The sequence below is a fragment of the Anser brachyrhynchus genome (genome assembly GCF_964034855.1).
Source record: "Anser brachyrhynchus genome assembly, chromosome: 7".
NCBI lineage: Eukaryota > Metazoa > Chordata > Aves > Anseriformes > Anatidae > Anser > Anser brachyrhynchus.
The window spans coordinates 20,323,314-20,334,771 of NC_137701.1; the positions used below are offsets into that span (position 1 = coordinate 20,323,314).

Genomic DNA, 11,458 nt, shown 5'->3' on the forward strand with positions numbered 1-11,458 from the left:
AGCAATGAGTTTTTTTTACTAAGACAACAGTAGGGACAAAATCATCTTTGTAGAATTTAAGGAAAGAATATGCCTTTTATTGATATTAATGTTTTCTGCTTTGATGTCCATAGTATCACACATAATCAGGTGAAAGCACTTTTTAAAGAACTGGTAGAAGTAGAAACCCCAAGATTAAGATTTTGTTATGTAAAAATCTCTTAATGCCATAAAGTCTTTGGCATTGTGTCTAATTTCTGTATTAGCGTTTTAATGTTGATGGTGTAAGGACTGCAATTATATTTTTAAGTTTCCTGTTTGTGGAATTTGCCTTTTAAAATTTCTGCATTTAGGAGGATTTTATTTTGTTAAAATGATGCTAAAGTTAGTCTGAAAAACAGTTTTGTGAAATAACGAATCGACTTCTTGTTGCTTGTGAAATGTAGAAGAAACTAAAATCCTGTGATCTGATGGTGCACCATTTAGCTTCACAAGATTTCTAAATTACACGCTTCTTAAATCCCTGTACATAATCTGCCCCTTGATTTCATCCCGTTCTTTGATTCAGTACCAATACGTATATTCTGTTCACATTCTTTACTCTTCCAGAGCATTACTTATCTTCCGTAAATTAGTATGCAGTGTTTTGGTTCTGTAGCAATGAAGAACTCTGTGGAGTAAATTATTTATATCCCAGTATCTTGGGGTTAGGACCTGCAAAACTTCCTCTGTCCAAATTCTCTTTGAGAATCAAAAATCTTTGCAACTGGCTCTAAAACCTTAAAAGAAAATTACTTGTTTAAGCTAAATAGGGGCAGAGGAGGAGAAAACATTACAACTGGTGCTGAGATACTTTATTCTGGTTATGTTTTCTTCATCATTTTTTCTCTGTTCTCATTAAATGTTTAGGTTCTAATATTACAGTTTTGTTTCTGAATTTTTCCCAATTGCTCTGCAAGGAACTTCTGAGGGAAGTTAAAAGAAAAGTTCCATAGTAGCTTTTTCTCATTGAAATTAGTTGAGAACAGCTTGATGGACAAAATATTCTCTTGTTTCTGGTAATACTCTTCACATATAGAACTGATGTAATTAGATTTTATTTACATTATTAGATTTTAAGTACATTAGTTACTGTAATTAATGAAATAATCTATACAGCAGATAAATTAAAAGAGATAGCAAACACCATTTTTTAGTCATGTAGAATACCACTCTTGATGAAAAGATAGCAGGAAAATTCAAATTGTGTTTTAGTTTGGTTTTGTTTGTGGTGGTTGTTTGTTTGTTTTACGAGTGGAAGTGCGTACCGGTAATTTAGGGTAATATAGAGAAAAGATCAAGTGACCACCCCCAAAACAAAAATAGAATAATCTAGAAAATTCAGAATTAAGGTTAAACTGAAATCAGAACACAAATACAGAGGTGGTTAATGAAGACAATTGCAAAAACAGTTCCTTTTATAGGAGCATAAGTTACTGACAGAAAATCAACTAAAAAAACTTTCAACTAAAAAATCAACTTTACCTGGGATCTCAGATTATGTATGCATATAAAGATATGGTATGGCACCTTCACAAAGTATAGTTGATTAGAGACTTCAAAAGTAAAGATAAATAATTGCTTACTCTATGTAGGCAGCAAAGACCAGTATTGAGAAATACATTTTAAGACAGTAAAAGTATGTGGCGTGCTTTTGGCAAAATAATTTTTCAGTCATTAAAGAAAAATAAGGTAGAGGTCAGGATCTGGGTTGGAGATGGAGTCAGTCAAATCAGAAAACATTCTGCAAAACATGAGTTAGTTTTCTTTAGAAGGATTTTCTCACCAAACCTGTTGTGAAGTTTTCAGGTGTAGCATCTGTTTTTTTCATAGCCTTCAGCTGGAGTCCCAGGCTGGTCCGATGACCTGCCTGAGGCCATACGACAAGTGGCTGCTGGCAGAGTTTGAACACAGAGCCTGCTGCAATTAGATGCCAAGGCATATAGATGCAGTCTTTAAACAGAGACTAAGTGTGATAACTGAATGTAAATGGTAAAGGCCATGAAGATTTTTACATTCTTTCAATGGGATAGTTCTTACATTGGTTGCATTTCTAACCTGAATTTTACTGTTGCGTACATTTTAACTGTTTTAATTGTAATTTTATTCCATTATAAAAAGGTGATACTTGTTAAAATCTTTTTCTGAAGTATTTCCTATTTTGAAAATAATTTATGTAGATTGTCAAGCTGCATAATTGCTGTAGATTTACAGTAAAGACATCTGAGTAATTGTTTAACTTTTAAAAATGTTCAGCTTTAAAGTGTTTTACGATACTTAGTATTTTAACTCTGAAGATTTAATATAGCTTGAAACAATCTACTATAAAAATACTTCTAAAGATATTTTACATCTATATAGTAGTTTGCATATCAAGGTAATTTTCAGATTATGTGAACCTGTGTCTCAAATGCAGACACCTCAAAATTGAAGCTGTTAAAATGAACAGCAACACAATACAGTATCTTAAATCAGAATTTAAAGTTCAGGGGAAGCTTATAGATTCTGTCCTTAGGCAAGCTCTGCATTCTCTGTTCATGAACCAATTTAAACCTTGATCTGTAAACTGCCAAAAGTTCCTTGCTACTCCAATTGTCATTGTATGTTGGGCAAAGACAGGGTGTTTGTTCCACTGCCCATTGCAGTGGGCAAATATGAAATCTAAATCTTAATGACCATAAACAGTTAGAACTTCTTTCTCATTCAGAACAGCACCTTCTGAAGCACGCTCATGGTGCTCATTAGGTTTCACTTGAATACAAACTCACCATGAATTAATTCCACTAACTAAATCTTAAATTGCTTCTCCCTGAGTGTGGTATGCCTACTGAAAATGTACCTGTGTGTATTTCCTTGTGAACTTTTATATAACTTCAGGTTATGACTGATTCTCTATACAAGGTGCTCTTATTGGGGACATTGCATTAAATTTGTTGTTGTATTTTTGAATTCAGAAGTTTAACAAAAACTCGTCTGAAGGTGGATGCAGTGAGTACATTTCACGTGTGATCTACAGATAATGACTGAGTCATAGTATTTATTTTCCAAAAATCACAATTACTAGGATATCACCTTGTGATCTGCTTTTCCAAGGAGTGAGTTAATAAAACGTTATTTCCACTTGTTTGCAGAGTAGAATTGTCATAGATGATACATACCATAGCAAGCCAAGTTGTGAACTTTCAGGGTTAGTGACAGAACCAAATCTGTCAGGTCGTTCACACACTTTAACCTTCTCTTCAAATGAGGTGAGTTTCAAAGTGTGTATATGTGTCTTGTTTATGTTGTTGTTCACCCTACAGCATGTTTAATAGAACCAGAATTGTTTAACATGAAACTTGATGGTTCTTTCCATATTTTAATATTGAAGAACACAGTAAAGAATCCTAAGCCATTATTGAACTAAGGGCATGGACTGGAAGATGCCGTATTAGGCTTTGTGTTCTTATCCTCATTGTATTGCAAAAAATGGAATGAACTCTGAATGATCAAATTGCAGATTTCAATTTTAAGTATAAAACAATTCTGTTCCACAAATTTTAAGTAACTTCCTGGGTGAATGAAAACTGCAGCGTTTTTGACCTTGCCCTGACATCAGTGCAGGTTTGTGGAGAACTAACTCCTTGCCTACAGCTGAAACCTGAAATCAACACTTTGGTAACATTCTCATATATTTCCTCACTCAGTGTTTTACTGATAGCTATCTTTATAAATTAAATGCCTTATAGACTAGGTGTTGTTAAAAGCTGAATATAGTCATCTTCCAGAAATGAGTTAGAAAGCTAGCCAAAATTGATAGAGATAATGTTTGAAGGAAAAAAAAAAAATAAGGTGGTTAATAAATGAGAGAGGTTGTTACTAGCTATCTTAAACAAGGGTTTGGTGAAAATCGTAAATATTCTGGTAAGACTGTTCTAACTTTCTACATGTTACAAGTAATACTATAAATATGCAGCCACTAACAAAAATCTGGGGCATTGAAATTATAGAACTAGTTTACAAGTTTCTTACTGATTTTTTGGTGATGACAGTCATTTCTAATGAAAACTGGGGTAACCCCAGTTAATACATACCATCATTTCAAGTGTTTCCTGCAATTTTTTGAGGTTAGCGGATGGAATATGTTTCTAAAACTTTAAAGCAATATAAATTATAAGATCTTAACAAAGCTGAATATCTTCATGAATGCTGTTACTGATCAGTATTACAACTTTCAATTAACTTGTGGATCACAAACTCCATCAAAAGTTATGTCTATGCATGTGTGAAGTGGCAATTAAGCCTTTTTTTTTGTCACAGATGAGTTTGATTCTAGTCTTGTCTCTAGTATGTATGTAGCTTATGCATATGAGCAATGGAAGGTGGGTTTTTTTCCATCTTTTCAGTAACTGTAGTGATTATCAGTGTCGCTTCTGAGCATAATAATGAGCTGGTTTCCCTTTTGGAAAGGCAATGTGTGCAAAGCAAAAGAGTTTGTTTTGTTTTGTTTTAGTAGTAGTAGTACAGTACACTGAAGTTTAGAAGGGGAAAAAAAGTAACCAATCTTATATCAACTTCGGATTTTTCAAATCTTTAACTTAAGCCATTCACAGGTAGAATTTCTACCTGGTGCATGTTGTTTGGATGGATTCCTAAATATCCAACAGGGATCATGCCAGCGTAGCAACCTCTGCTTTCAGATGAACAGGCTACTGCATGCTGCCCTACAGATCTTGGAATTGTTAAAAGGCTAGAAATGGAGGAGAGCAGCAGTGAAGAATCTGCCTCTGCTGAGCAGATGCTCTCAGCAGTTTGGGGAAGTGACTGAGTGGTGGTAAGAGTTAGGCTGTTAGCAGCCAGCTAGTTAGAGCAAAGACACCTCAACTCACAGTTGTTTAGCAAGCTAGCTGGTAACCCCTCTTACACTTCTAAAGTTTTTTATCTCTTAAATGGTGAGATGGCATTTGTTTTTTTCTTGGTTTGTATATTCTTGTCTTTAGAGCCTTGAGTGTGTCTGGCCTTACTTGCCTTCTGGATGACCAATATTTTTATGCAGGGAGCACTCTGTTCTCTCATGCTTCCATTCCTCACAAGTAGTTTTAGTTCTGCTTTCAGAATTTGAGCTTCATCTTGCGTGTGTGTGTTCATGAGCTCTGGAAGGGAAACAATTTGGCAGGGGGCAGAAATGTAGAGGTGTTAGTTAATGACCAATAAGCTTTACTCAAAAAATCAATATTCTTCATCTTATTCTTCCATACTTTTCATATTCCTGTTTGTATTCCTAAAAAGTTACAACTGTGCTTTTCCCTTGTGCAGTAGGGAAAAAATCAAATTATACAGGATTAAATGTCTCCTTTTCTCCCTCGCTTCTCTGAGGAGATGTCTAAGTGTTTTAATGCAGATTTGAGGTTTTGGTACAGCTTTTAATTGTGTTAGTGCTGTGTCTTTACTAACATGAAATAAAGAGGACTTTGCTAGCAACTGTTAGGCTGAAAGCCTAGCTGGAACTAGCGTAGTCTGGAGAACTCCTCTGTGGGTAAAGGCTGCTCGCTGCTCCAAACCGTGCTGCATGAAGGATCTGATACAGAGAGCTCCCCCTGCGTTCTGTAGGGGACCGCATTCACCTGGTGAAAGGGATGAATCTGGGCCTCCTTGTTTAACAGGAATAGACCTTTGAGTACTGATACTCTGAAATTACAGAAGTGAAATTGCATGGCTAGCACAGAGTAAATAAAATTTTAAGCTACTGAGTGAATTCCAACAGGAATAAAACATTTAAAACATTTTTCAGTGTATATACAATTTTTATCTTTTGCAGATAAAAACTTTGGCAATATTTTAGTACTTTCTTGCTGCTGATAGACCACACAATACTCAGGTACAGGTCAAACGTGAAGTGTAAAAATTTTCTAGTTTTTGTGTATTTTCACAATCACTTGCTAGTATGAGACAGAAGTTACCACAACATCATGATTTAAAGTAAATGGACATTTTCAAATTCCTCTTGTACACCCTGTTGTACACTGTTTATACAGTGAATCTTCTTTCTCTGTGCCAAGTACCACAAGCTTGGTAGCTTGGGTAGAAAACTAGCTGTGCCCCAGTTTTCATGACAGAAGTGCTGTACAGAACACTTCAAGCAAAACCTTCTTTAAAGTCCTTGAATGTTTTGTAAAAATTGCTGTTCTTCTTTTGCACGTCAGGAAGGCCAATGTGTCCACATCTGTTATGTCTACATTAGCATTTTAATTAGGATTAGGAGTTCAGTTTTGAAGCAAATCTCCTGATTTGTCCCCCCTTGCCTTACTTCGCTTCACCTTGGAGATCAAATCAGAGGTGCTTCTACAATGTTCCCAATGCATTTCAACTACTAGCGGCCATTGAATCTGTGAGACCAGATTAGAGCTATTCTGAAGTAAAAATAAATAAATAAATAAAACCTTTGGAATGCATGTAGTATAGATATTAGGACTTCAGCATAAACTGTTCTGCTTTACGAATTTGTTCCTGTGTATCTGCACTACCTCCTAATATAACCACTCTCCTTTGTTTCACAGACCACGGAAAGCAAAAGTGTTTCTAATTATGTGCAGCCCTCTGATCCACCTGAAATTTAAAAATGTATTTGTACGTAGTGAGATGTATGTGCCATTTTGCGCTCTCAGATCCATTTTACTGTATGGTCAGACCACGTGACAGACCTAAGTCTCACCATCTTTCATGTAATTGCTGGAATTATTTTGTTATATTCAATCAACTCTCCAAGGGAGCTGGATTTTGTGACATCCCTCCGATTTTAAAGCTGTAGTTAGCTGTTCACCTGAAACCTACAGGGTCACATCTCAAATCTCTTAGTAGAAAGATGCTTATTTCCATGTTTCCTGTTTACAAATGATGTGTAAGGCTCACTGGAAAACGTGGGCATACTTTCAGGTGTTCTACAAATACATTTGATAACTTGTGGAAGCTGCCTAATGGAGCAGTCCACAACTCTAAATGCAGCCTGTACTCACTCATGAGCTAGTGAGAGATCATTTTGGATAGTTAATAACACTTCAACTCTGATGTTACTCCAATTCAAGTCTCACACTAGAATTTCTTCTGTAGGGATATTAAACTCTGTTTTATGTATCTTTTCTTTTGTGATGAAGTAATAGAGAGCTTCAGGACTAACAGCACTACCTTTCTCCCCTTAGAAGCCAACTGAAATTGAAGCTGGGAGCTTCAAAAGCTCTGTGAGCTGGAGAAGTGTAGTATTAGTGGAAAGCTACAAGGTCTTCTCAAAAGGCCTTCTACTGGGCAGACCCCTTAAATTGTTGACACAATGGGATCAGATGAAAGAATAAACTGTCCTTGCTTCTGAGGAATGCAACAAATTTAGTAAAACTATACCTAGAACTGTTGGCAGATTTCTTGAACACTAGAATCACTTTTATTTTGAATTTCCTTAATAACAATAATCGATAATACAGCTGAAGTGCTACTCGATTCTTCTTGACACTGTGTAAGGCAGTATCTAATATTAGGATTGAGCTACCTCATCTGACTGACTGATTGAGGAAGCTTGTTTGTTGTTTGGATACATCAAATTTAATCATATATTTTGCTATTTTTTGAGAACAGTTTTCATGAAGATGTAATTTATTAGAAAAAAAAGTTTGTTTTCTATTTCAGACTGACTTTGTGTTGAGTGTTGCCGTAGTGTCCTTTTTGTTTATAGCAAACTCCTAGGCAAATTGACTATAAACTGTGATCTCAAGAACTTTAAGTACTTGTGGATCTAGAGTGTGTTTAAAAATGCATTTTGTTACCCAGATTCAATTGACAACTAGAATCCAGCACAAGTAAAATATTGCTTACAGTGTCTTTTCTCAATTGGCTAGGCATTAGATGATGAATTTACAACAACAGGAAAACAAAATCAATGGCACAACAGACCTATTTCTGAATGGACCACCCAGCAAGTATGCCACTGGCTAATGGGAATGAACATGGAGCAGTATATTACGGAGTTCACAGCTATGAACATAGATGGCCAGCAGTTAATGCAACTCGACAGTGAGAAGTTAAAGGTATGTGAATATCCCAGGATAGACTTGTATCTGTATAATTTTCACTGCATATTCAGATTTTTTTTTAATCACAGAGTCTGTTTTTATGATTTTTAAGGGTATTTTGCTTTTGAAATACTTGGAGACTGTACAGTTAGATGAGAATTTAATAATTGATCGTATAATTAAAGATAAGCTGGTTTTCATTAGAAAAATATTAACTGTATCTTCCTTGTTTGCATCTTAAGGAAATCGAAGTCAGTATAATTCAACAGGGCTTGATACATATGTAATCAATCTCAGCATAAAATCATATCAAAACAAGATCCAGCCAAGTCAAATGCATAGAACTGCAGGATCTAATTTTAGAAATCTATGTTTCTTTCATAGCTCTTCTTCAAATGGGAAAGCAAAATCTGTATTTGATGACCTTTTAAACATTTTTAATTTTCACGTCTGCTGGGGAAAAAAAATCTAAATCTTTCCTTTGAGCTTTTTCTAGTCATTTTGCTTCTGGAATCAGCATGGTATGTGTCCCTTACAATGCTAGAAAATACTTGAGGTTTTCCTTTCTCAGTAGATTGTCAGACTGCATTTTGGACAGGCAACCTGCTTAAATAAAATGAAGTTCACTGGCCTATTCTGGCATAAGACAAACTATTGTTAATGATCAAGAGTAGGTTCTGAGTGTGTTACGGAGAAAAAAATGTCGAATTTCGGTCACTAAAATGGCACCTGTATTTTTTAGAATAGACTTACACCACTAGTTGTCCTGTATTTTGTAAACAAATGTCCTTGGATACAGAGGAACCACCTGTTATTGGTCTGTCAAATGAATATCTAATTAGGGAATTTGGGACGTTGATACTTATCTTTACAATTTATGTCATTAGGAGTTACGAAGTGTGAAAGTGCTGCCTGTCACTTGGAATCAGATACTGCCATCTGCTGATCAAAAATCAAAGTGCATTGTCTACTTACTGAATACACTTTTTAATAATACACCTTAAAATCCTTAATACTTTTAGGGCAATTGAACTTAAGTTTACTTAAAATGTAGACAGATGATAGAAGATGTATACAAAAAGAACAGGAACCCTTGCATGGAGGATGAGCTAAACAAAAGAAATCCCACAGTAAGGAGTGCAGTATTAGTATACCAAGTGTTTATAAACATCATTTGCTTTTTGTTGAAGACTAATTGGTGTCAATAATCACAATTCTAATAGTACAGAGGGGGAGGAAAGACCACTCATTTTTTCTTTTAGGTCAATACTTGGTTTGGACTTAGTAGTATTAATGTCCTCAAGAGTCATTAATGGAGATGTGCTTATTTACTAAGATGCTTTATTTTTTATTATTATTTATTTTTCCTTAATCTGTAATTATGCTATGCAACTTTAAAAGAAACATGAACTTCCTAGAATCAGCTTTCATGGATTGGATTTTTCTCAAGCAGTAAAAACAAAACAAACAACAGACTAATGAACAATCAAACAAAAAGCACAGCTGGCTGATACGAGTTCAGCAGCATACCTAGTCAAAAAAAAAAAAAAAAGAAAAGGTGGCTTCACAGAAGTTAAAGAATAGTTACTGAATTTTCCCTTCCTTATTCTATTTGTTGGAAACTCTCAGCTCTCTACATGTTTGTAAAATGCAATGAGAAGCTGTTATTTCACAACCACACAAGAGTAGGCCTTCTTTTCCTTACTCATCTTGTTTTCAAAATGATAATTCACAGTGCCCTTGAGGACTTAAGCCCTTGTTTTCCAAACAGACTATCTTTTATAGCAAAGTGAATAACACTTCCTTAAACTGTTCACAACTGTTGAAAAATTAATAACAAATTTTTCTTTTTTTTTAAACCCCAAAAGGCTCTGGGAGTTTCCAGTCAAAACGACCGATCAACAATAAAGAAAAAAATTAAGGATATTAGAAAAGCACAAGAAAAACTGGAAAAACAAAAGGAAAAATTTCAAAAGAAGGAGAGAGAAGTTCGCAAGACTGGTAGAGTGGTAACCACTCTTGAATCAAGCTGCTAAGGTGACCCTGCTTTGTTTTAGTTCAAATTGCTTCACCTTGAAGTTCTGCAGATTTGTATATAATTGTACAATTGAGGGAGGAGGGAAAGTGCAACAGTTTAACATGGTAGGTTTTTTTTTTTTTACTTTTTAATAATAGTCCCTCCCCATTACAACCCAATAAAATGAAATGTTTTCAGTATTTTTATTCCTAGTTGACTCTGCCTGTACTAATACTAATTTAACTTCCTGCCTTAATATTTGTGCTTCTAAGACCTCATGTGCCCTTTTCGTTGAAATTTCTACATGTTTGTGAAAAGTAGAATACTGTGTTTAAAAATCATTCCAATATTAGTCAACTAGTTTTGTAGAGTTGAATCTGATAGAGGGACAATAGAAAAATCCTGCCAACAAATTCAGTCTGTGACAGTCTGTTTATCTGTTGCCACTAAAGATGTATAGTAAAAATTGTTTAAGAAAACAGTAATGTCAAATTAATTTAAAAAGAAAGCATGTATTTCAAATTTATGAAGTATTTTCTTTAAATTCTTGTATTTTTGGCGTGATCTGTTTCATGCTAAGTCCACTGTAGTACCACTTTGTTTTTGAATTCCATGTGTTGCAATTTAGTGAGAAAATAACAAGAAATATTAAGTAGTTTCACAAACTACATATCCTAATCATAGTATTCAGTTTTCCACACACTACCCTTACGGTGTTGGGACAAGGTTTAAACCTATAAATAAGATCTTTTTTAACCTATTTTTTCCTAAATAATACAATAGTTTTATAGATTTATGCTACAAGTAAGATCAATTTGCAATACATGTATTTCTCTTTTCTACTTGCTACGAAATTTTTGCGGACCAAATTTATATATTTGCTAATTTTAAAATACGCTGTTCTTCAAACTTAAAATACTGAGGGAAGAATTGTAGGAAAAACTACCACCGAAGCACTGGGTTTCTGCATTGTATTTAAATATGTTCAATTGTAGACTACAAATTATTTCTCTTTAAAGGAGGATTTGATATGCCATATAGTTTAGAACATAAATTGGTGTTTTGTATATTTACATACTCTTTGATAGATATTACAACAGCACTTCTTTATTTAGATTATTCCAGAAACAAACTATCAGTTCCACCATAAAATGGACTAGAACAAAACTTACATCATTTGTGTATGTGGACCAAGTTCTCCTTTAAATCTATGGACTGTTTTTCATTTTAATTAAATGAATGGACTTCACTATTGGTGTCTCACAAGTTTTTTTTGGTATAACTGTCTTACGAATTTCAGCAAAAGGATGGTGTGAAAAAGCTTCTGCACACCATGCATTTCCAAAATAAAGTTAAAAATCTTGGTAATAGTTACTTTTAAAGAGAG

The 11,458-nt window shown here is 34.5% G+C and overlaps 1 protein-coding gene across 6 annotated transcripts in view; it reads left to right on the forward strand.

The window, feature by feature from the left end:
* The window catches only part of LOC308198464 (neurabin-1-like), a 52,180-nt gene extending 40,860 nt beyond the window's left edge, over positions 1–11,320 (forward strand). For 4 of the 6 annotated variants that reach the window (XM_080600863.1, XM_080600864.1, XM_080600862.1 and 1 more), the window contains 3 exons: positions 3,150–3,266; positions 7,881–8,069; positions 9,923–11,320. In XM_080600863.1, coding sequence (XP_080456989.1) covers positions 3,150–3,266; positions 7,881–8,069; positions 9,923–10,090 — 474 coding nt within the window. In that variant the 3' untranslated portion in view covers positions 10,091–11,320. The remainder of the gene's footprint in view (positions 1–3,149; positions 3,267–7,880; positions 8,070–9,922) is intronic. The other 2 variants (XM_080600866.1, XM_080600867.1) reach the window with 1 other exon arrangement.
* The last annotated feature ends 138 nt before the right edge of the window (positions 11,321–11,458 follow it).